Raw genomic sequence first — 26,907 nt, forward strand, 5'->3', positions numbered from 1 at the left:
CTCACAACCTATATTTCTTTCTTCACAGTGAAACTGCATTCAATATGGGCTTAGTAACAATGTAGTTACATCAACAATAATATTGGAAGGAAATAGATTTTAACATGGTTGTTTATTTATCTTTTTGTTAGCATTGAATGCATATGTATGAAAAATGTCATTGCTTTTTTCTCCTTTTTTATAATTTCTTTTTTATATATATATATATATATATATATATATATATATATATGCATATATGCGCAGGAAAGTCGACATTTGAAGGCAATGGAAGGACGACAGCGGACCGAGGAGTTGAAGGTGCAATTTTCTTTATTTGTGCATAAAACCCCGCACCTCAGCCATGACGCGTTTCGAGCCTAACTTGGCCCTTGATCATATATATATATATATATATATATATATATATATATATATATATATATATATATATATATATATATATATATATATATATATATATATATATATATATATATATATATATCCGTTCCAACTCCTACTCCTCGGCAAAGGTACCGACTCCTTGACGCAGGTACAGACCACAAATACTGCGCTTGTTTTCAAATCAAGGGTGATTTATTGTTCTTCTGTCCCCAGCATGACGCGTTTCGGCTGCAACACGGCAGCCTTGATCACATATATATATATATATATATATGTATATATATATGCATGTATATATGTATGTATATATATATATATATATATATATATATATATATATATATATATATATATATATATACATACATACATACATACATACATACATACTGGCAAGTCAACAATCTTCAGATACACAAGAACAACCAAAAAGTGCAATAGTATCTGCAGAGAACTTTGGGATTACTCAGAAAAGAGCTAAAACTGATTTCAAACCACGCTCAGTATTCTTGCCCTACGATGCCATTGACACATTTGAAGAAGCAGTCAAAAATGGTCTGGTGAAAATGCAAACAAACATTTCAACCAAGTCTACTCACAAGAAAGGAAATTTGACTAAAGAACAACAAGTGGCGTTGGAAAAATTGAGAATGAACACTAACCTGGTATGTAAGCCCTCAGACAAAGGAGGCAACGTCGTCCTCATGACAAGGGAATTCTATTGCACTGAAGCCCTGCATGAACTGAAAGATACCACATGCTACGGCAGGATTACCAAAGATGAATATAACACAAGTATAATCAAATATCATGAGTTGCTGGAGAAATGGGTCGCACAAGGCATGCTTGATAATACCGAATATACATTTTTGATCTGCCAACAACGAGTCACCCCAACATTTTACATCTACCTAACATTCATAAAAACGCATTAGTACCTCCAGGCAGACCCATCATTTCATCAAAAGGCAGCCGAACAGAAAGAATGTGCCAGTAGCTGGACTTTTTCTTGATTGATTTTGTCAAAACACTGTTGTCATATATTCGTGACACTATAGATTTTATAAGGACAATTTCACATATCAGTTGGGAACCTGACATGCTAATGATTGTTTTAGATGTTACAGGTCGCTATTAAGCATGGGCGAATTTTGCGAATTCGCGATCCGTGAATTTGGGGATTTGCGAATTCGCAATCCGCAAAATTCGCGAATTTGTGCGAATTTGCGGATTTTTGTTTTTTTGCGTGTTCACGGGGTTTTTTGCGTCTTCGCGAGCCGCGTGCATAGCGAAGTTACCCATGCAGTCGTTTATGGGAGAGGGAGAGAGAGATAGATAGATAGATAGATAGATAGATAGATAGATAGATAGATAGATAGATAGATAGATAGATAGATAGATAGATAGAAAGAGAGGGAAAGAGAGGGAAAGAGAGAGGGAGAGAGAGAACGAGAGAAAGAAAGAGAGGCCGGATCTCTGAAGGGCCAGATTCCTGAGTTGCCCCTACAGAACATACAGCTTTTTATTTTTAGCAAAATGCATATGAAAATTGTGCTGTAAAGGTCTCTTTTAGTTTAACCCCTCCTGACAACTCAAAATGGGTGTATTTGCCATCCTCTCCCTTCTTCCTGTTTTTTATATCTGTAAGTGCTTCCTGATGAGGTTTAATTCCTTGGACAGGTGCCTCGTTGCCTACTTGTAACTATTCTCTGACCCTGCTTCAAGGGTCAGAGCAGGGTCAGAGAATAGTTGCAAGTAGGCAACGAGGCGCCAGGAAGCAATTAGCAGCAGGTGTCCAAGTTGAAGTTAATTTGTCTGTAACCCTTTAGTAAAAGGTTACAAAGAAATTAGGTTCAACTTTTGCACCTGCTGCTGTAACCCTTGCTTGGTTGAAAATTCGTCCCTGCTGATTCGCGGATTTTACCGCGATTTCGCGAGATTCGCGGATCGCGAAATCGCGGAAAATCCGCAAATTCGCCCGCGAAACGGATTTTACGCCCACCCTTAGTCAATATACATGCATATCTCATCAGGATGGAATAGATGCAGTGCAATTTTTTCTGAAATGTTTCTTTGAAAGTTGTATTACATAATATTATGCTCATTGAATTTTTGAAATTCTGCCTTACTAACAATATCTTTCTTTTCCAACGGCAATACTACAGACAGATCAAAGTTACGTTGATGGGGACCTGCTTCACCCCCCGCTACGTGAACTTATTCGTAGGCTGGTTGGAGAAGCCGATTGCCTGGGCTGATGAGAATCACCACTGGGTCTCTTCGATTATTGGGTGATACCGAAATATCGACGACCTTTTCGTTTTTTGGAAAGGTTCAAAGACAGACATTGAAGCGCACATAGCACATCTAAACACAAACTCAGTTAATCTGCAATTTAGCGGCCTTTTTTGTGACACAGAAGTTGAGTTTTTAGATCTTAAAGTCTGCATTGAAGAAGGCAAAATATGTAATTCGCTGTTCCGTAATACAACCGCAGGGACCTCCATTTTAGAAGCCAACAGTAGGCACCCCAATCCTCTGAAAAACAGTATTCCGTATGGGGAGCTATTACGATTAAAGAGAAACTGTTCTAGAGATGGTGATTTCTTAGCAGCAGCACAGAAGTCAATTGATAGGTTCTGGGAGAGAGGATATTATGACCAAAATTTACAGAAAAATCTTCAAAAGGTTATTAAAATTCCTAGATCGTGAATTTTGAAAGACAAAGTGAAACCAACTTCAAAAGATCAGAGTACCCATTGTTTCATCACAACATATTCAAGGGACTCGGAGAGAGTTCAACATATCCTGTCACGCAACTGGCATATTCTAAAATCTGACTGTGTGATTGGGAATGATATACCAGATCACCCAAGAATAAAATATAAAAGAAGTCGTTCCTTAAAGGATCTTCTGGCCCAAAGTCATTTTGACTCAATTCCAACCACATTGAGTTTGGGCAACCTTACTGGGTTTTTCTCATGTAATCGGTGTAAAGCCTTTAAAAACAATCCGAAAGTAATGACATACCAAATACCTGGCACATCTGAATGCAAGGAAATCACTACATTTTTAACATGCACCATACCCTTCTGTGTGTACTGTTTAGTGTGCCCATGCAATTTAAAATATATCGGTAGCACGAAGCACCCCACAATGCGCAGAACATTGAAACATGCGAGGGCAATAGAACACAATGATGCAAATTACCCAGTTGCAAGGCATTTTGCCAGAGAGCACCAGAGCAATTGTAATCTGCTCAGATTCTTTTGTTTGGATCATGCCCCTATCCAAGAAAGAGGAGGGGACAGAGAAATCCGTTTACGAAGACTGGAATCCAGATTTATCATAGACCTTCAAACTAAGTCTCCTCTAGGTCTTAACATTGAGGAAGAGCTAGCTATTCACTTGGAGATTAATTCAATATCTTGAACACACCGCACATTACTGTAATTGCCCGACTTTCCGCTTCTCTATCTCACAATAGTCCTTTCGTAGATCCACTAGAATAGAGTAATTCTGATAATAAGCAGCACCTACTTCTCAAAATTATAGTTCCCGTCTATAAAGTTGATAAACATGAGATCGTAATGAGTAACAATATTACTTTTGATTAGTTTTGCACATTGTAAATTTGCAGGCCCATTCAGGACAGGATACGTCGGTGTACTTTTGCCTTAAAATTGTGATGCATTGATTCAAGATAGATCAAACTGTATCAGCAGTAGATCTCATATAGATTTGTTGGATCGGTTTTGATTGACAGGAACCTAGCATTTATTTTCTTGTTAATATGAATCAATGTGCAAATGAATTAAATCATGATTTATCGTGTATATATATTAGTAATTGTGAGAGGATAACAATGAATTTGACACTGTATATACAATCACGTTGGGAAGCTATGGAGTTATATGTATTGTCATGTATACACATTGATAATAATTTCACACAATTGCCCATTCAGGCCTCAATATCTTTATAATCATTCTTTTTGTTTGTTTTGTAAGGAATAATGACATGAATTGATTTTGATTAGTGATGCATACAATTATATAACCACTCTAAGATGGCCACCAAATGAACTGCATGTATTCATTAGTGCATCCTCTATGTTCATTCACTGACCGGAAATGATGTAATTATTAACCCAGATATTCTTTGGAAACATTTGTTTTAAAATGGTGGTTAATGTTTATATGTTGTCACAGTTCGAAAAAGGCTCAAAGTCGAAACGCGTCCTGTTTCACATACAGTAATAAATACTGTATAACCACTTTTAGAGTGCTGTCTATTCTTTTGTTACACAAAAGAAGCCAAGCCTGATATCTAGCTATATATCTATATCTATCTATCTATCTATCTATCTATCTATCTATCTATCTATCTATCTATCTATCTATCTATCTATATGTATGTTCGCGCTTTATAAAATGCTGTATTATATATATATATATATATATATATATATATATATATATATATATATATATATATATATATATATTTTACCTACTGGCGATAGCCAGTAGGTATATATAGTTAGGATTTTTTTATCTATGCAACTTTTGAAAATTCTATGTCTAATAACTTTGGTGTTTGTGGACGGAATCGGCTGAAATTTTCAGGGAAATGGCACATTTTGTTTCTGAGCAGCCCCTGAAAATCTGGGGGGGCTCCGTCGAGGGGGGGGGCCGAGAAAAAAGGGGGGTCCCAAAACGCGTTTTTCCCATTCATTTTTCCATAGGGCCTTTGGCCTCACTTTTAGCTCGAACGGCTGAATGGATTTGCACGAAACTTGGCAAAATTGTAGGGACTGTTAGCCCGATGTGCCTTTGCTGGGTCTCAATATATGTGCTCCAGTGGATTTCGAGAAATTAACGTTTAAAAAAACAGATATAGCTGTGACAGCGTCCTGGATAGCGCTCCAGATCGCGTACTTTTCGCGTAACGGAGCTTTGCGATGCAAAGCTGATTGGCTCTCCGGTGTCTGTCAACATTCTAAACAGTCCGGTGCAGCCGCCATCTTGTCTCTCGGTAGGATCGAGAGACAAGAGGAGGAGAAAAACGAAGGGGGAATTTAATGAAAGGGGGCAAGGTAGTCTCCTCTTGACCCCCTAGGAATGATGTTGGGGTTATTAAAGGGTCCCGTGGGGCAAATAAAAAAAATTTGAGTTTTCGCTGTAGAAGCGCTTCTCGGTTCGCGAACCGGGTCGCAAACTGGTAGCGAAACGGGAATTCGCCATTTTGTGTTTCGATTTAATTAAATTACTAGATGGAGGAAAAGCAATGTGAGTATTGGGTATAAGGGGGTATGGGAGACTTATCCTGACCCCCTATGTTTTCTGAGGGTGGTTGAGGAGGCTCATATATGTTGATACTTGTCTTCCAGCGGTTGCGCGTGAGCATTTTTTTTTGCCGCTTGACTTCTGTTAACGTTCGATTCGAAGGAAATTAGGAAGTGTTGATCGCCATTTTGACACTGCGAGTAAATATATTGTTAAAAATATTGTTATAAATTAATCCGTATTGATAAACATTGTCTGCGCCATCTTGCCTTTTTTCCAATGCCACACTTTTGTCGTGCACGGCAGCCATTTTAGATGCCTTGACCAGACCCACTCTCTCCACGCCGCCGATCCTCAGCATGGCTCCCCACCCTTGCAAGCATCTCCCCCACGCACTGGTCACCCCCGCTCTCCCTCTCATGCATGGGCCATAAACTTCCCCCCATCTGCGCTGCTCTTCCCTGAGTATCACACCCTGTGCCCGCCCGACACCTCCCTTTCACCCTATTCACTACCGCATCCTCTGACACTCCTCTTCCTCTGTGTCTGATTGTCCAGGCCGGTCCCAGGCTATCACCTAGCCCTGCAGATGTAGTTTATGGTCCCAACTGTAAATAATCACCCCAGTTCAAAGGAGTTACAGTAGATCAAGGTCCCCACCTCATGAGATCCGTCACACCACACGCGTTCCTACTATCTGATAACGATCCTGTATTGTGATTGGGGAGGGGTTTCTCACTGTAAGGGTGTGTGGGACCGAGCCTGAAGCGGAAGATTCCAGGGATGCCTTTTTGTACATCAAAGTCTTCACAATTATGTGTCACATTAAAAATATATAGCACTCCAACAAAGTTGTAGGATTAGAACACTTTAATAACTTATAAATATATACAACGCTCCAACAAAGTAAACACGTTAAAAAAAACTTTTTAAACAACTATTTACATGACATTGCTTTAACCAGGATAGACAAAGAAATGACACAGTGATGTAAAAGTTTCTGAAAGAAATGCCAAGAACGTCCCATGTGAAAGTGAATTTTATCTGGCAATTTTTTTCTTTTCCTTCTCATGAAAAGAAAGTTAATGCCAGGTTCGTTACCTGCCTCATCTGCAAAAAAAAAACTCTCGAGAGGGACCGAAAAAAAATATAGCTATGGTAATCATACCATGCATCGGCACATGGAGAGGTGGCACCCTCTTAATTATTCTAAAGCACAACTTCGAGATTTGGTGGATAATCCCCGACCGGCAAAAACATCCACCAATGACTTAGCAATAAGTGAGTCAGAGGCAAGGGAAACTGTCCCAAATCTGTAAAAGAACTTTAGGCAGATGAGATTGACTTGTGTAGCATGTGGAAAATTAATTTCATGCGGAGAGATGAGCATTACTTTATTAAATAGATCATATGAAAATCATCAATGTCCAAAACGTCCTAGAAAGTAATTTTTGTCATTTTTGAGGAAGAGAGATAACCTACAGTGGTACGGGGTCGTTTTCGTTCGTACTATGGGGGCCAGGTGACATTCGTTCTGGGGGGCTTAGGGGCATTTAAAACAACTTCCCTGATACAGGTAGCATATAAAGTAGAGGCTAAATACCAGGATCTTTATCGATTGCTTTATGCTGTAGAAAAATGAAAAACACACAACAAACCTGGACCATTCATATTTTCAATGTTTCTGCGTACTATACTTTTTAACCCTTAACTAATTGAGCTGCTTCATTTCACCTGCTTTTTAAAAAAAAATAAAAAAATCGGAAACAGTGGCCATTTATTCGAAACTTACCAATCTACGCGTTACAACTACGTTTGCTTTTTCAAAAACCTTTAATAAAAATGTTGGTGCCCAAATACGGGCTTACAACCCCGTGGGCCGGCCACGGAGCAGGCTAGAACTGTAAATGGGGGGGGGGGGTATTTATTTGTGGAAAACATAACAGAGAGTCAGTGGTCGTTGATTTCATAGTAAAAAGTGCGACAAGTGCAAGAAAATCATATCGATAATTCATTGTGAGCAAGTACCAAAAGTCTCGACAATTTGAACCTTCAATAATAACTACAGTAATCAATGATGCATTAGAAGTTAATATCAATTCATTGTTCGAACGTGTAATCAGTACCCGTCCCATGTCCATTCATTGTTCGAACGTATAATCAATACCCATCCTGGATCAATTCATTGTCCGAACATATAATCAGTCTTATCCCATATCAATTCATGTGCTAAAAACTGCATACATATCTCATGATATCAAGGCTGAGCAATCGGGGCACAACAAGGAGTTGAGAGTTTCATTTGTACCGCCGCCATTTTGGGTGAGGTCAGGAAGGTCCAAGTATAGTCAAAATGTCTCCACCAACTCGTGGTTGGACCGGGACCTCTTTCGGCAGTCCAAAAGTTTTCGTTGAAGGGTAGCAGAGGGGACTGCCGACATGAACCATCAGTCAAAGTGGGGTGGGAGGCAACAATCTCTTCTACCGGGTCATACTGGTGTCCCACCGGAACTGATTAAGTTGGTAGTCTTGCAGGATTTTGGTGATTTCAAGACTGAGGCCGGCGCCGGCATGAGCGCGCCGACGTCCCGCGGCTACGTCGTGGTCGTTCCGTGGGTGATCATGGCAGTCATTCCCCATCGGGGGTCGGGGGCCCCCGTGGCTCTTATAGAATCTTCAAAGTTGAGGAGAACGTTTCTGGACGCAGGAAACTAGAAGCGTCGTTGCACCGCAACAGTGGACGAGACCCCCGCTGGGTGAGCGGAGCATCATTGCCTCGCAATAGTGGACGAGACCTTTTGTCGGGTGAGTGCAGCGCCGCTGCATCGCAAGAGTGGAGGAACCCTTTTGTTGGGTGAGTGGAGCGTTGGGGGTGCAGCTGAGGGGCCCCCACCTGTGGGGTGGGAGAGGCTCGTTCGCGCCGCCTCTCCCTCCCAGCGCACCCCACGCCGACACCTGGCGTTGATATCCGTGATGTCCGGACCAGGTGATAAGAGGGGGGGGGGGTCGGAGGCAGAGGCAAGACATCCCCCCGTGGCCTGCAGGGCGCCGCTTCAGGCCCGAACGGGGAGCTCATATCAAGCACACCTGTGAAGCGGTTCAGCGAGCCAGTCTAGAAGAACACCCTCCGGCCTTGTTGACTGAAACTTCATGGACTCACGCCAGGAATTCAAGGCAGCGAGCACGTCGCCAAGTGTAGGAAAACCTTTACAGTATTCAGCAAACGTGCCGACACCTGGCGTTGATATCCGTGATGTCCGGACCAGGCGATAAGAGGGGGGGGGGGTCGGAGGCAGAGGCAAGACATGCCCTTCCCGTGGCCTGTAAGGCGGCAGAAGAAGGGAATCGGGAGACCAGTACATTTTGGGCCATCCACCCCACGGCTGATGGCGGTTAGCCGGGCCCCGCCCTGCACGTGTCGAGGCCTCATCTTCCGGATGGGCGTAACAGTGGCCCTGTTGCACTTCGGGAGTTTCCGGAATGGGGGTAGGTATCTGCTGATTTGTATCTATTTCATGTTATCGTTAATGGGCGTGGCGGGCGGTGGGACAGACATGCTTGGAGCAGTGGGGGGGTGGCGGAGCCTAGCTACCTCGTGGCTGCCGTAACGTCAAGCTTGGCTTTTTTCACCACTTCTATGTTTCTTATTTCTAGCGAAGTCAAAAACTTATCAGTGGCCTACTGATTTTGTTCGATTTCTTTCCCTTCCTTTTCAAGTGTGTTTCATGTTAAAGTTTCTGTTTATTAGGATACAGTGATTACTTCGTATTTTACATATGTCTTCTTTATTAGGGGTACTCTCCGGTTGAGCCAGATGATGTACCTCTAATAAATGGTCCGGGTGGAACTAGTTTCTCAATCAGTGGGGAGTAGATGGGCATGACAGATTACAACGGGGGACAAAGGTACGCATTACCCACCCTTCACTACTTGCAAAGACTAGACAGAATATTTCTATTCCACGTTATTTGTAAACAGAGAATACCTCGAAAGAACTATTCCTTGAACAATAAATGTCCAGCCAATCAATCAATTAGTGGGGAGAAAAACAGGCATGACGGATTACAACGGGGGACAAAAGTCCGCATTACCTATCCTTCACTATCAGCAAAGAGAGACAGAATATTCCTATTCTTCTCTGTTTGTAGACAGGGTCCGATTATTGCTCTTTGAGATATTCCCTGTGACAGGGAATATCTCAAAGAGCAATAATCGATAAAAAATTAGTAGGATTATAACACTTTAAAAACTTATAAATATATACATCACAACAAAAACAGTAAACACCTTAAAACATTTTTTATTAAAACAGAAGCAAAAATTACAACTAACAGTAGGGATATCCTGGGCGGGTGATGGAACTGGGATTGTTAATGGAAAAAGATCTACAGAGAAAGGTATTGGTGAATTATACTTCTCCGGAAATTTAAAACTCACAAATGTTTTATTTGTGTAATCGTTTCAGGTCAAACGGATTGTGGGACAATGTTCAGAATGGAGGAGTCACCAAAAGGCAAAAAGTTCCGCCTGACCCCGGGAGCCGGCCGCCTATGTCGGGTGTGATCTCAGGCTACACCAGGGCAACAAGACTTGGGAAGGGGGTCGGAGCCAAGCGTCTTCTCCGAGTCCGCGCCATCACACCGCCCCTCGGGGGCCTCCGTCAAGCGGTTTAGGGAGGTACTGTATCACATTGTTTTCAAATGCAGTCAGGTCCACAAACGGCCCCCACTTACTTTGAGAATAGTGAAGCTGCAGCAGGTGCAAATAAGGTTTAGACAGTGTTACAAGCGCTGCTCAGAACTCTGAACTATGGCACCCAACATCCAAGACTTATGCCATTTGTGCAAGGCAGTGACATCGAAGCAACTCAGGGACCAAAACCATGAACGAACACTCATGTATGAAAATCTTACTATTGATGCTTGACTGAGGCCAAGGAGATCAGAGTGCATGAGTCTCATGCTCCATCGATTGAGCTAGCCGGATCGGGCAACTAAAAGTTTAAAATAGTTATGTAAATAGTTATTTAATAAAATGTTTTACCCTGTTACTTTGCTGGTGTGTTGCATATATTTATACTATTTGCATAGGGTTTGTCATTATTTTGGGTGGGGTGGGTGGCAGAGCCGAGCTGTCTTGCAGCCATCATCGTGTGGAGCTCAGTTCATCTCACTAGTTTCGTATTTCTCATGAGGGGTTGTACTTAATGTTTCTATTTTAGCTAGGTCAAAAAGAGATCCCATTAGTAGCCTACTGATTTTGCTCGATTCCTTTTGTTTTTTAAAACGATTTTTCACTATCTGCAAAGACTAAACAGAGTATTGCGACTCTGTGCTTGTTTGTAAATAGAGAATGAACCAAAGAGAGCCAATTCTAAAACAGTAAATGCTTGGATAACAATCAATCAAATGGAGAGAGAAGCAGGCACGACGGATTACAACGGGGGCAAAGGCCTGCGTTAACTACCCTTCACTATCTGCAAAGAGAGAGTACTGCTAAGAGAAAAGCGGGGGGGGAGAGGGGGGGGAGGGTTCAAAGTACATCAGCGTGCATAAACACGAAAATGTTTTTACCTATCACGTACTTGACATTTGACAGCTTTTGATATTTGCTAATAAAAAACCATTGAAATTCACTGAAAAAACCATAGGTTTTAGGCCATATATAGTTAGGGATTAGCATTTACAAAACCTTAATTTACTCGCACAAAACCATAGAAATTCGCATATATAGTTAGATGCAATAACTATATATCGCGCACCCGCAATCCACTGCTGATGATGTCACATATTACATCATTCATGACATGGTCAGTGACATCACTGATGACATCACTGATGACAACATCCAGTGACTGTATGTTTCTGTAAAGTTAAAATATGTCTTACATATTGAAGAATGAGTGGATGTATAAGTGTCTGGATGAAGGATTTAGTAGGTGCATGACTGACTGTATGAGAGAGTGATTAAATGTGTCTCACTGAGTGCATGGGTTAGTGACTAAACTGTCTTAATTTGTGCATCATTATATCTGTTGTTCTATGAAGTGCTGCATGTGTTAATCAGTAGCTATATGAGTAACTATATGGGTTATTGATTGGTTGCCTAAGTATTTCTATGGGAGAGTGAGTGTGTGTGTGGGGGTGGCTGGGAGGTGTGTGACTCTGTGTATACATGTGTGAACAGTTGATTCACTAGATCTATGGGTTCAAAACTGCATGTTGAAACAGCTGTATGGGTGGTTGACTGTGTACGAGTGTATTGGTGAGTGAATGGATATCTCAGTGCTACATGTCAAAGTAAGTACATATGTAAAACACAGTACATGTGAGAGTTCACATATATAAATTACTGTGTATAAGAGCCAGTGAATGTGTGAGTGGCTGAATGGATCATTGAAAACTTGTATCAGGAATTGTATAAGAGAGTAAATATGTGTTAGTATATGTTTGAATAAGTAAGGTGTGTATAACTGCATAGTTGATGAAATGGAGGTGTGATTGATTCAGTGCATGACTGACTAGGTGTGTGAGTAACTCCATGGATGAGTGACAGTCTGTGAGTGCCTGTTTACTCTGAGTGTATCTAAGGTTATATTAGAGTCTGAAGAGGTTGATCGTATTATCACATGATTGATGTCATCAGTGATGTTGTCAGTGATGTCATTTGAGTTGTCATCAGTGATGTCATTTCAGTTGTCATCAGTGATGTCATCAGTGATGTCACTGACCATGTCATGAATGATGTAATATGTGACATCATCAGCAGTGGATTGCGGGTGCGCGATATATAGTTATTGCATCTAATTATATATGCGAATTTCTATGGTTTTGTGCGAGTAAATTAAGGTTTTGTAAATGCTAATCCCTAACTATATATGGCCTAAAACCTATGGTTTTTTCAGTGAATATATATATATATATATATGTAAAAGTAAACAGAATTCCTACATGAAACTCAAGAGTAAATACAATACACTGTTGAACTAATACCCCTGAATAAGAGCAAATCCACAAACAACAAAAAATACTAATGCATACTCAAACGCAAACCATCCAGACTCCTACAACATTCACAAGCAAATATATCTGGATAAAGGGAGACAAGAGGTCTCCATGACCATGTAGGGTAACTGTGTTCAGCAGGATCTGAACAATCTGGGTCACCCCAAGCATACCACCAGGTCCAGCAAATCCCCACGGGGAGAGCCACCTGAACCTGCTACACCTTTGGGAAAGAGTGAGGCTGTCATACCCACCTCACTTCCCACTCCGGCCAAGACACTTCTGGGCTATCGGATCCCCAAACAATTGCGACCCAGCCCTCAACATTCACTATGTATCCACACAGCATGTCTCCACCTCCCCATGCCACCACTCCACTGTCATGCTCCTACAGCCACAAATGCCTCTACCGCAGCCGGTTCTCTCCTTCACAGGTCCAGTCCTCCAACTGGCCTCGACAATTAGCCCCCTCCGAGTTCAACTTAAAGCAGAATTTTAAGCCAAGTCCTGCTCCCCACACCATTTCTCCCACAGCGGTGCCTGACTTCCCATATGTAGCCTAAGCATGGGCTGAAAATTCGTTCCGCTCGCGGAATTTGCGGATTTTCCGCGATTTCGCGATCCGCGAATCTCGCAAAATCGCGGTAAAATCCGCGAATCAGCGGGGACGAATTTCAGCGAAGCACTTACAGGGTTACAGCAGCAGGTGCAAAAGTTGAAGCAAATTTTTTGTAACCTTTTACAAAAGGGTTACAAAGAAATTAACTTCAACTTGGGCACCTGCTGCTGCTTCCTGGTGCCTCGTTGCCTACTTGCAACTATTCTCTGACCCTGCTCTGACCCTTGAAGCAGGGTCAGAGAATAGTTACAAGTAGGCAATGAGGCGCCTGTCACAAAAATTAAACCTCAACAGGAAGCACTGACAGATATAAAAACAAGCATTTGAAATGCAATAGGCCTCGCATTAGGAAAGTTTGAGCTTTTGGTCTTGTAAATGACAATTTCTTTTATTTATGTGTTGCTTTTGAAAATAGCTAAATTAATAGCTATGTCATTTACAATGCCAATAGTTATAACTTTCGCATATGTGACACCTATAGCATTTGTAATGCAACACGTTTTGTATTTACGTGACTTAGATGTATTGATATTACAAATTACAATGGCTTTTAATTTTTTTAAATAATTAATACTTAAATAAAAGTGATTTTAATTTATAATGGCAATAGCTTAAACTTTGGTAAATAACTTTTGTGAAGATTATGTTCAGTGTATTTTATTGTGACGAAAATCCAAGAACAGAAGTGAAATGTTAACATCTTTTTTTGACATTTGTAATAAACATTGAAACATTGAGAGAACATATTTGAACCAGTTGTTGTTGAATGGTTGCACAGATTGATGCTGGGGTGGCGCTGAGTGGTGCTGTGGTAGCACTGAGTTATGCTGTGGTGATGCTGAGTGATGCTGTGGTGGTGCTGAGTGATGCTGTGGTGGTGCTGAGTGGTGCTGTGGTGGTGCTGAGTGATAATGTGGTGGCGCTGAGTGATGCTGTGGTGGCGCTGAGTGATGCTGTGGTGGCGCTGAGTGGTGCTGAGGTGGTGCTGAGTGGTGCTGTGGTGGTGCTGAGTGATGCTGTGGTGGTGCTGAGTGGTGCTGTGGTGGTGCTGAGTGATGCTGTGGTGGTGCTGAATGATGCTGTGGTGGTGCTTAGTGATTATTTGCTGGTGCTGAGTGATGCTGTGGTGGTGCTGAGTGGTGCTGTAGTGGTGCTGAGTGAAAATATGGTGTTGCTGAGTGATAATGTGGTGGTGCTGAGTGATGCTGGGGTAGCGCTGAGTGATGATGTGATGATGCAGAGAGCAGAAAGGCACAAAAAGCAGTCTAACAAAGGGCAGAAGGGCAGAAAAACAAGGGAAAAACGAGTCTAACAGAGGCAGAAGGGCACAAAAACTCAGTTTAACAGAGGACAGAAGGGATGAAAAACAAGGGAAAAACGAGTCTAACAGAGGGCAGAAGGCAACAAAAAACGAGTCTAACAGGGGGCAGAAAGGCACAAGAACGAGTCTAACAGGGCAGAAGGGCACAAAAAACAAGTCTAACAGAGGGCAGAAGGGCAGAAAAACAAGGGAATAACAGAGGGCAAAAGGGCACAAAAAACGAGTCTAACAGAGGGCAAAAGGGCAGAAAAACAAGGGAAAAATGAGTCTAACAGAGGGCAGAAGGACACAAAAACGAGTCTAACAGGGGGCAGAAGGGCAGAATAACAAGGGAAAAACGAGTCTAACAGAGGGCAGAAGGGCAGAAAAACAAGGGAAAAACGAGTCTAACAGAGGGCAAGAGGGCACAAAAAACGAGTCTAACAGGGGGCAGATTGAATCCCGCCCTGCGTGTATGTTCACAAAGATGCCACCGTTTTGTGCAATACCGCTACTCAACTGGAGTACTTTCTACTGTCTAAATAGTAAGTGCTCTCTCGTTGGCTAAATGTATAGGGACAGATTTACAATAACTGGCTCATCCCCAGGGATGCGCCAGTTATAGTGCGCCGCAGCTCCGCCACCCCATGGTCTGCCGCATTTACAATGCGGCGCACCATGTGGCAAAAACAGCACAGATGCGTCACACATCTGTACCGTAAAAGCAGCGCATTGCTGGAGCTGCGTTGCAAGGCTTTACAACGTGACGCATCTCTCAGCATTGCTGGACGCAGCTCCAGCAATGCTCTGGGGGCCCTATCTCCCCAATGCTGCGTCAAGCCTTGCGCCTGCTTCAAGCAGGCGCAGGGTTTTGACGCAGCATTGGCCTATAAGTGACTGAGTGAAATCTTATAGATTTCACTCAGCCACTTTTAGGAGGCGTTCCTGTGCTGGAACACCCTCCCCTGCGCCGGAATGCCACCTGATGGCGCAGGGCTTTACAACGTGACGCATCTCTCAGATGCGTCACGTTGTTAATACCCAGCACCATGGTGCATCTTTTGTGCTGCCGCTGCGTCACAAAAGTGACGCAACTGCGGCGCAAAAGAGGCGCAAGCGGCTTGTAAATCTTCCCCATAGTGCTTTTACTACACTGTAGCTGCATAAAGGGCCAGAAGATGTGTCTCCAGTGACCATGTGTGCCTGGGCCTGTGTTACAGGCACACATGGTCACTGGAGATACATCTTCTGGCCCTTTACGTAGCTGCAGTGTAGTAAAAGCATTATACATTTACCCAATGAGGGAGCACTTACTGGATTAGCCAGTTGAAAGTACTCCAGGGCAAATCGCAAAAAAATCCGCAATTTCGTGGGAAAATTTGCGAATTCGCAGATTTTTTTTGCCATTCCGCTGGGAAATCCGCAAATTCGCAGAACGCGAATTCGCAAATTTCGCCCATGCTGAATGTAGCCCCCGAGCTGTGTGGTTCCAATGGCAGTGGACTGTATTACCCATTTGATGTGCAAGTTCTCATGCACACATAAGTGGATTAGAAATTTGGACTGGCCAATGGCCTTGATGTTTTGATACTTTTGATGCCCATTTCCTGTGCAAGTTCTCATGCACACATGTGCGTACTTGAAATTTGGACTGGCCAATGGCCTTGATGTTTTGCATTTTTGATGCCTATCCGGAGATTATGTAATAAAGAGTGTTACTCTTGTTGTCTGCTTCGTCGCTGCCCTTGCTAAATAAAAAGTTTAATGTATGGGTTTATGTTCATGTGACACATGCTCTGTATGCCACATTCACATTGGCAATTACTTGATTTGCTTTTTCAGTGGTTGCCAGAGGTTACAGGCACGTTTGTGCTTCTGGACTCTGAGGCTTGAGGGTGCAATGATGGTTGTTTGTGAGGATCTACTCTTATCCTAATCATTCTATAGTCAGGTTTGCAAAATTGTAGACATGTCATATTAGGATGCAGTACCACAACAGAGGTGAATTCTATCCACAGGATAACTTGTGGGGTGGACAGGGTCCGTCATATCTGTGGGATCTTTCTTGATGTGTGAACAGCAGTGTTGATGTGTAGGCATCTTGTGTACGCCATAATCACATGGGTACATTTGAATGTGTGCACTTGGGTAGTCATACAGTGTGATTGGCCTGTCATTGTTAAAAGTGTTGAGGTGTATGTGCCCCTGCAAATAACTCCTACACATATGTATGATCCAGGTAATGAGTGCCTGTTTGTGTACATTATCAGACATGTGCTTCAGATTGTGGGCACATGTAGGAGTTGTACGTTGAGCACTGTGCAGTGTGACAGTGTAACCTTGCTATCCTGGGGTACACCTACTTGCTGTCGCTCTCAGCAGAGCATGTCACTGCAATGTCTGTGTTGTGTTTTGTTGATCATCCAGTGATCTTGTTTAAGTTTGCGCTCACTGTGCTGACCTGCTCAGCCACACTGACATTATATGTCAGTAAATGTTGTGTATTCCTGTCCAGTCTAGGGTCACATTGCCTAGCCACTGTTTGCCTGCACATGGCTGAGCTTGTTGTACTTCTTTGGATGTTGTTTGTGAGATTTGTGTTTGGCTATTGGTCTTTGATCAGCATTGGTTCAGACATCCCTGAGTGGGATTCTGAAATTTGGAGATGCACACCAAGGTGTGTCATTGGTTGTCAGGAAACTCACAGGACCTTATGTGCACCTTTATCTGTGTTATTCACAGATGTTGAGTAGTGCAGGTGTGAGATGGGTAGATGAGGGGTATGTGTGAAGGTCCTACTTGGGTTTGACAGTCAGGGAGTCTGACAATGAGCGTGTGTGTTGTGCTGGTGGCACAAGGACCGCCACTGGAGTGGGGAAAACTACGTTTTTCGCCACCACCAGCACCGTGGATGTGGCAAAAACCGCCATCCTAATGAGCCCCTTATTTACAATTAAAAAACAAATAGTATTTAACAACTAATTATAAAGTAAGTAAAATGTATTTACTGCCCATTCTACACCCCTATAAAAGGAAAATCCACACACAAAAAATACAAACCCTAATTAAATATCAATTAATAAATCAATATTAATGATCAACTAATTATTAATTAGATACACATACATTACTTCCCACCCTTTACCCCTATAAACCCCACAACCTAAACCTAAAATTATTTGCACGATTTCCATCATTAATTTTCAATGAATTCATGAATATAAATTAACAACTAATTATTAATTAATAAAAAATAAATAACTTCCCACCCTTTACCCCTATAAACTCCAAAACCCACGCCTTAAACAAATTACACAATTACCAATTAATTAATTATTATGAATTAACAACCAATTAATATTTAATTTCAAATAAATTACTTCCCACCCTTTACCCCTATAAACCCCACAACTCGTACTTAAAAACATTTCACAAATACCATAATTAATTACTAATTTAATTTCATTTATTTCGTTTTTTCTTCATTTCGGTTACAAGTAATCATAAAAGATTACACAAGACAGTACAATTATTTCCACAATACATCCTATGGGAATTAAAATGCAATGCTACATGATTCATTATAAAGCGAACCTAGGTCTAACCAGCCAATATAGCGATGTTCTGGCGATATTACAATTTTCATGAATATTAAATACTTAAAAAGTATTTATAAAAGACAGATTTGAGGAACAGCTCTTTCAGGACATACTAAAAAAGAATACCTATCAATAATACCAATAAGATACATTTATTATTAGGATATTCTCATGAAACAGACTTTTTACATGATATATAAGTAAATATATATTTCATTTGTTCTAGTAAAGTGCATGTGCCAAGTCCATGTTAAGTTCGCCTTCATTTGCTCAGTCTAGAGTTTCAGACCTTCCCTTTTTCTTATCAAGCTTACACCAAACAAATATCAACTGACACTAAAAACCACAGTCTGTTTGGTATCAGAACGTAGTAGTCTTTCTGCTTCAAGGCAGGATCTAGTACCAAAAAAACTTCAAATAGGTTTTATCCATTTATTACTACAGTGCGCGTAGGCTGGACAGAAGAACAACAGATGTGCCTCATTCTCCATCATGCCTGAATCACACGAAACACATCTATCCTCTTCGTCCTTGCCCAGCGCCCATTTTACCGTATTTGACTTTATTTGTAGGATACCATAACGATATTTAAGGTAAAGGGACTTAGCCAATTGAGGCTGTATTTCATCTATTAAGGGTTCGAAATTCCAAGCTATTTTCATTTGGAGGAATCATGTGGTCAATGACCCAACCCCAGAAGAATGGGACATGGAGGTGTGTATAAAAGACCAATATTTTTCCTTTAAAAGCTTTTTTGAGGCCAATGTCAATTCAGACGGCTCATCCAAGTAGTGCCTTAATCCCAAATTAAGAAACCAATCATGAATGTGCTTTAACCAAGGCAAACCCACACCTTTATTTAGCCCTAAAATTTCTTCTAGGCCCTCCCTGTAGTGGATAAACTCTTCTGTACTCCATAAGAGAACCCAAAACAACAATGGTGTAATGTTAACCTGGTCATCCACATGAATAAAATTTAAATCCATCAGTACAGGAGTCAATAATGTCTGTGTGGACAAACTTAATATTTTTCTAAGAAACTTATTTTCACCCACCTTGAATGTTCCATTTACAGCGGGACCCCACAGCTCTGCCCCGTACAATGAAGCTGACTGTGCTTTATATCTATACACTTCAAGAGCGGGTGAAATTACTTTTGATGTACTACTTTCGATTTTCCTTATTAATGGAAATGTATTTTGGAGGAGTATAGTTCTACTTTTTTCTAGCTGGGACCTCCAGGTCAGTTTTGAATTCAAGGTAATATCCAAGTAATTAAAATCATGAACACACTTGATAGTCTGATTGTCTGCAGTTAGGTTTTTCCTGAAGGTTTTGTGTAGGTTAATTGACATATATTTTGTTTTACTGGGGTTTATTTCTAACCCCTTGGCTTTGCAGTATTCCCCAAAAAAATGTATTAAACTTGTAACCCTTTCGGTGTTTGGGAAATTAAAATCGTATCGTCAGCAAAGATGAGTGCCGATACAGGCAGCCCTCCTAGCCTAGGGGAGTCATGATCACTTCCCAAGAGATGGTCAGGGATGTCATTGACATATAAAGAAAATAAAGTTGGAGCCAAAATGCACCACTGTCTTACACCCCTACTTACCCTAATTGGTTCCGTTAATTTGCCTCGTAGTCCCCATCTGACCTTTGCCCAATTATCTTCATGTAATCTTATAATCTGTAAAAGAATTTCCCCTGGACCCCTAAGTCCTTTAAGGACTTCCACAGGAGATTTCTAGGGACAAGGTCGAATGCTGCTTTTAGGTCCACAAAGGCAATATATAGATGCCCCTTCCTAAATAATATATATTTCCAAGCTATACAAAGGAATCTAAAATCGTTGTCAAACGTACCAGCCTTCACTCTGAAACCTGCCTGATACTGTGATAAAATATCGTTTTCCCCAATCCATTCAATCAATCTATTGAAAATGTGCCTAGCGTATACCTTCTGCAGAACATCGATAAGACTGATAGGTTGATAATTGGATGGGTTATGCCGATCACCCTTCTTAAAAATATTTGTGATCTCTGCCCCTTTCCAAGTCTCAGGTAAAGGTGCACCTGATGCAAGAGAGTTACACAGCAGATTAATATAAGGACCCCTCACACCTTTATCATGCTTCCATAGATCTCCAGGCATTTTATCAGGGCCAGGCACCTTTCCTGGCTTTAGTGCGTCTATGGCTATGACGGTTTCTTTTAGACTAAAAAATAAGGGTGCAGCATTTATTGTAGTTTCATAACTCATTGGGCAATAATCAATATCATTTCGGGAAAAAGAGTAGAGACTAGAAAAGTGTGGTATCCAAGTTTCAGCATCTAGAAAAAAGTCCCTACTGTATCTACCTTTTTTGTTGCCCTTTGAGATTAGTTGCCAAAAGCCAACTTGGTCTTTTGCTTTCGCTGCTACTAATAGTTCATCCCAAATGTTTGCCTCCCATTCTTTCTTTGTGGAGGTTAACAATTGCTTGTACTCTATCCTCTTTTCCCAGAGAGCCACTACGTTTTTAGCTTTAAAAGCCGTAATAGGCTCATTTTTTACAGTACGGCATGCTTTATTATGCCATGGATTTTTAAACTAAGCCGCCACCGTAATCGCGTTATTAGCTTCCTTCGGGAATTTACTTAGTATGGGTTCCAAGTCCTTGACTAAATCGTGGTGAATATCCACTATTGGGATGTCTAATACAGGGAAATCCACATACTACTTATTAATTAATTAATATTAGTTAACAAACAATTAATAATTATTTACAAAGAAATTACTTAACACAATTAACACTATAAAATCTCAATTAACTAAATATTAATAAAACATATTTATTAATTTAATATAGTTACATTTCTTCTCACTCTATTCCCCCATAAACCCACAACTTGCTATGGAACTAAAAAACACAAAATTAAATAAAAATACAATTGATTACTACTAAACATTTAGCACATATATTAAAAAACATAAACAATGCTTATACGAAAAATACATCACATACATTTAAAACATAATGTAAAATACATAACACTAATTAAAAAATTGATATTTTATACAATTATATTTTTGCAAACTGTATTAATGACTTTTATATTTTTGAAAACAATATTTCTTACCTTTAAATCGATATTCTTGAACACAATATTCTTGCTGTCGATATTTCTGTGTCACGATATTTCTAACTTGATATTTGTGTAAGTCGACATTTCCAACTCAATATTCTGTCTGAATAACCTTTTTTCCTTGTTAGAAAAAGATTCATTCAGATCAAGTTAGTTGCTAAAATCTCATATTGTGTATGCCCACTTCTTGGATATTGTAGTGATGGCATCCTTATTCTCGCTGGAGAATCTTATATTGTATATGTCCACTTCTTGCATATTACAGTGATGACGCCTCCTTCTCGCTAGGGACATGTTGATGTGGAAAATGTAGTGCTCTCTACAACTTCTTATAAAGGTATTTTCGTAAAAAGGGGTGGTGTAATGCCTTCGAAGAAAGAAGAGGAAATTTGATGCCTTTGATCAAAAGAATGTGAGTCCATTCTTGTAAATTTAAAAAAAAAGCTAATCTCTGGTAGAGAGAATGGTTTCTTGGACATGGGAAAAAAAGCAACATGAAAATCCTAAGCCGCTATCGTAAATGGGTGACATTGTATTCTGGGGTTCCTCTCGACCCGTTTTTTGTTTTTTTAAATGCAGGTCGGAGAGATCTAGTGAACTGTGAAATACACAGTAATTGTTCTGTAATGTGTAACAAAAGCATTATTTAAACTTGATGTATTAAGTTCACTGCTCTATTTAGAGATAGTAGTAGTATTGCCTACAGTAATGCTGTGATAAACACATTGTTTAAAAGGGGAAAGGATTTTTCAGCCAGGAAATGCAATAAAGATATTTCTATCTAAATAATTATCCTAATGTCTATTAAAATTTGGATGGCTTATTGTGCTTGTGAGTAGCTTAATACGATACCTTAACACGGAGTCCTTAAGGGGGACATGGGTAATGTAAGAAGATTTTCCTTGTGTCGGAAAGATAAAAAGGTTATTTTAGAAAAGGCAGTGCTAGTATTTAAAAGTTTGGGATCAAATGGATCTTCCTGACACCATTGTCTAGGGGTCTTCCATATTTCAGAGTTCTGTAGGTGTCCTTCTCAGCACATCCCTAAATCGAAGAGTGGGGGGGACAGTCTTTATACTGTGACCAACTTAACAATTAACCACAGGTGGTGTGTGTGTGTAAACCGCTCAGTGCCCCTGGGAAACTTCCTGGAGTTCAAGCGAAGGAAGACAGACTTATTCTCATGTTGTTGCCTCAGGGGGACATTATTGTGAATGCGGTTTTTCATGAACTGTATTTCTATGGTTTGGATATGTGTAATCTGAGCCTAACATAACGTCCCTGTTTTTTTCAGTGAATATATATTCACTGTTCCAGTTGAGTCATTTAAGCAGCACAGAAGTACCTCTGACAAGGTTCAGTTCAAGATCTAGAAGTGTCTGATTTTAAGGGGTCAGAGACACAATACTTATACCCAAAAGTGCCTTTACTGCAGGAGGTGACTTCTAAGAAGCTCTCTGAAGTGCACAACGATCCCTATCAATCCAGTCCTGTCTGCCAGGCTGTCCTTTGGGGGTAAAGCAGTGCATTGTATGTTGACAGTACACTACCTATTGAAGAGTAAGTGATGAGCGGGGCTCATGAGAAGAAGATATTTTTCCAGGTACTAATGTTTCTTGTGAATTTTCCATTGACTGAGAAGAGAAAGTGGGCCCTTATCTTTTTCTCCACAACAAGAGACACCTTTGCCTAAAAAAGGTCTTCTGAATAAAATCTTTTTCGCCAAAATGCAACATAAGAATAGAACGCTTACCTGATAGAGGAAATGCAATTCCTTTTACATCTTTTACTAACGCAAAAATCCAAAAGACGATGAATGTGAGCTCCATGGTTGCTGAGTCACAAGTCGCTGATAAGTCGAAGAACGTCAGGATAATTCGAACATTTTTCTTTCTCTGAAGGAGACAAAAACAATACCTGTCTACCTCTGTGCACCACATACAGTACTTAATTGGCCAGCATTTTCATGCTCAGTGTTTTATATGTGAGAAAAGCCTCTATTGCACAAGAACAATATGTTCGCTAGAAGTATGACTGAAATTGTTGTGCAGGATTTAATTATGGGCGTTTTTCTTTCAGACGTGCATGGGCGTGTGCAAAGTAATGATTTTGCCTATGGTCTCATGCTATTGACTCTCATATAATTAAAGGGACAGAGTTTGGATACTGATACGTGTTGGCTACTTTGGAATTACATTGAGCTATTTAAGTAGATGCAGGACCAATTAGCTACAAGCAACTGAAGGGGCTGCTGGAAAAATTTTCATTGAAGTTGAAGCTGTCAGACTTCCTCTTTGAGCTCCGGTCTTGTCTTCTTTTTTACTTCATTCTTTTACTCTCTCTCTCACCCACGGTCTCTTCCTCGCTGTCTCTCACTTTCTCTCACTATCTCTCCCTCTGTCTCTCTCTGTCTGTCTCTCTTTCAACCTCTGTCTGACTCACACCCAAGCATATGACATAATCCTTCAAACAGTGAATATACTACTAGAACTTGTTTAATCTTAATGAAAGGAAGTTAAAAAAATTGAAATGTTTAAAATACTGGCATACAAAATAATATAAGACTTCATGAAACATTAAACAAAGATCAGAATGGTAGATAATTAATGTATATGTTTATTGACATTACCTCAATAGATGCAGGATTATTTAGAACAGTCTCCCTCCTCAGAGATACTGCATCTCCGAATGGGGCCACAGGGAGTCAGAGTGTTCAACAATTGAAAAGAGATGTCTTAATGTGAGCACAGACTGGGCTCTCATAAGAGTCAATACACTGATCCTTCAGAGTTCACTGGATTTCTCTCAAAATATCATAGATTGTTGTGATTTATGTTTGCAACAACTGGCCAAACAACAATGCAGTTAAGAAATAAGAAACTTAAATGTCAAAAAGAAGATTAATAACAATGATAAACTCTTAAAAAACAAGACAAATCACGAACCAAGGAAAATGGAGCAATGTGAAAAAAGCAAAGAAGCAATATGTCTTAGTCATTTTTCCAACTTAAATGGCTCATATGCATTGAGGCTTCAATGAAGTGATGTTCAATGTAGGTTGAATCACTTAGGGGCGTATTATTGAGCTGCGATCCATGTCCAATGCAAGCAGATTGAAGTTTATGGAAACAAACAATTGCTGTGTAAATTCTTACCTTATTCAACTGTGGTGACTGTGAAATTCACAGCCAGAACAAGTGTTAAAATCTTAGCGGCTAGTTTTACTGACCTCAACTTCATTTAACATTCACTCTCAGTAGCTCCATCTGAGTTTAGACTCTTAGGGCCAGATGTAGGAAGCGTAATTCCGGTCGGTAACGGCAGAAATTACCGAATTTCGGCTGTTACCGACTGGAATTAAGCTTGTCATATGTAGGGGCTTAAATTAAGGATTCGGTAATTTACTGAATCTGTAATTTAAGGAATCAGTAAATTACCGAATTCTTAAATACTGATTCGGTAAATTACAGAATCCTGAAATATAGGAAGCACTCAAATGAGTGATTTTCACATTTTAGGATTCGTTATTTACCACCAATTACAATTTTCGAAAACCCTAAAAAATGCAAATTTATGCAAATAATAACAGTGCCATGTGGCAGACATACATGACCTTAGGGCATGTATGTGTGCCACATGTACACTCATACACAATTAAGGGGTGCAACAGGGTGTCAAAGTGACACCCTGCAACCCTTCAATGTTTCCCCCCTTTTACAGAATCAGTATTTACTGATTCGGTAATTCCTATTAATTCCTATGGGCCTTAAGGTCCATGGGAATGAATGGGGAATACCGAATCGGTAAATACCGATTTGATATTTACCGAATTTTACAGATTCGGTAAAATTCACCGAATGGATACCTACATAGCATTTACCGATTCTAAAATACTGAATTGGTAAAATTCTGTATTTTAGAATCGGTAAATGCTGAATATCTACATCTGACCCTAAGTCCCCTCAATATTCAGTGTTCAAGACAAGTACCTTCGAGGTAGGAAAGGTATCTCCAGCAGGGTTGTGACTCTTCTCACTCATCAACCCTCTACTCAGAAGATGTGCTCAAATCCTTCTAGGAACACTATAACAGAAAACTAGGAGTAGCAGTTCTGAAAAAGAGGGCTGGAGCAAAATCCAAGATAGGCTTGAAACTACTCTTTCCAATAGTCTGATGGGTAGTCAGGAATTAGCTGCTTCAGGCAGATTCTCTAGGGGCCAAAAGTGCATGCATTAGGTGTAATTAAATTCAAGACAGAAATGTGTATGCCTCTCACCTGAGCCTGGGCAGAATATATCCCAAATTCCAAACTGATATAAAGGTAATATGTAATAAGAAAGTAACTTCAAAACTGGTCACTTCAGGGAAGATTACCTACTTGCCGAATATTGTCACAGGTTTAAAATGTAAATACATTTTGACAGTAGAAATATATCTAGCAAAAGTAATCTAAAATATTTTGCTAAGTTTTAGTAATTCCTGGAAAATATATACTTCAATCCTACTCCAAATACATGTAAAGAACCCCTCTCTGTTCATACCAAGATATCCCATTTAATGAAGCCATTGTCTGATAAGAGGATCCTAAAATAATAATTTGTGGGTACCAGACTAACCTTCCAGAGCATGTGAATGTTTTTTGGGGGGAATCCCTCTATTTTCCTTCCTCTCTTGACTTATTATACTGACATATTCCTTCAGTGTTATTTTAGCTTCTGCCACAGTTGTTTCTGTGGCTGTCTTGTTTGTTCCAAGTGCCCATACAATGGCCTAGAATTGCTTCTTCTTAGAGTTTAATATTGCTGTGGGTGTAGTGGGGACTAGTTGAGGTGGGGGTTTTCTGTTATCTTTAATCGTTTCTGATCCATTCACCTGCAACCTGATCAGCTACCCACCACAACTGCTAACAGGAAGGGGAACACTGAGGCTCTTGTATTTAGACAAAGAAGACCTTAAAAATAGGTGGGTCCTTACCCTTTGCCACTGCAAAATATTTCATTCAAAGTAGACTTGGTATGAGGTCTGAAGATGAAGTGATTGTGCACGGGGAGATTTTCATTCAAATCTTTTATTCTTATTTTTAAAAACATGCTGACCAACATGCTTTTTACTACAGTAGAGTGTCTTCTTCTGGGACAATGTTTTACATTAACAAACAGAACAAAAGGAATTTATATTAAAGGTGGCAATAACATTTAAGGTAATACATCCTAAGGACTCCAAATGTGGAAAAAAACTTGATGAAATATGTTTTGTAGCTTTTGAAACTGTCAAATGATATAGAAGGGGAGATGACTGCCCACAAAGACTGCGAGAGAGAGAGAGAGAGAGTTTTTGGATTTATAAGCTGAAGGCTTTTGAATTGGGTTTCAATAAGGAAGAGGAATTGCTCCACTTATTGCAATATCTCCTATGGTTGACCTTATTTTGAACAGGTTGAGCACATGTGATTATAAGTGATTTCCTTTAGAATTAGAGGAATTCAGAGGTGTAAACATGGGAAGAAGGTCACTATTAAAGACTTCCAAGAAAGTCAGACATTTGGTTGGGGTGACTGTTTTCAAACTCAACTCCATTACATAGAT

General features: G+C 40.3%; 1 protein-coding gene across 2 annotated transcripts in view; it reads right to left on the minus strand.

The window, feature by feature from the left end:
- Window positions 1-26,907, minus strand: part of LOC147698067 (interleukin-18 receptor accessory protein-like) — a 349,579-nt gene that overhangs the window by 165,989 nt on the left and 156,683 nt on the right. For both annotated transcript variants that reach the window (XM_086934737.1, XM_086934736.1), the window contains exon 2: window positions 23,076-23,217. In XM_086934737.1, the coding sequence (XP_086790863.1) occupies window positions 23,076-23,151 (76 nt within the window). In that variant the 5' untranslated portion in view covers window positions 23,152-23,217. The remainder of the gene's footprint in view (window positions 1-23,075; window positions 23,218-26,907) is intronic.

This window comes from Lissotriton vulgaris, chromosome 8 (assembly GCF_964263255.1).
Source record: "Lissotriton vulgaris chromosome 8, aLisVul1.2, whole genome shotgun sequence".
Taxonomy (NCBI): Eukaryota; Metazoa; Chordata; class Amphibia; order Caudata; family Salamandridae; genus Lissotriton; species Lissotriton vulgaris.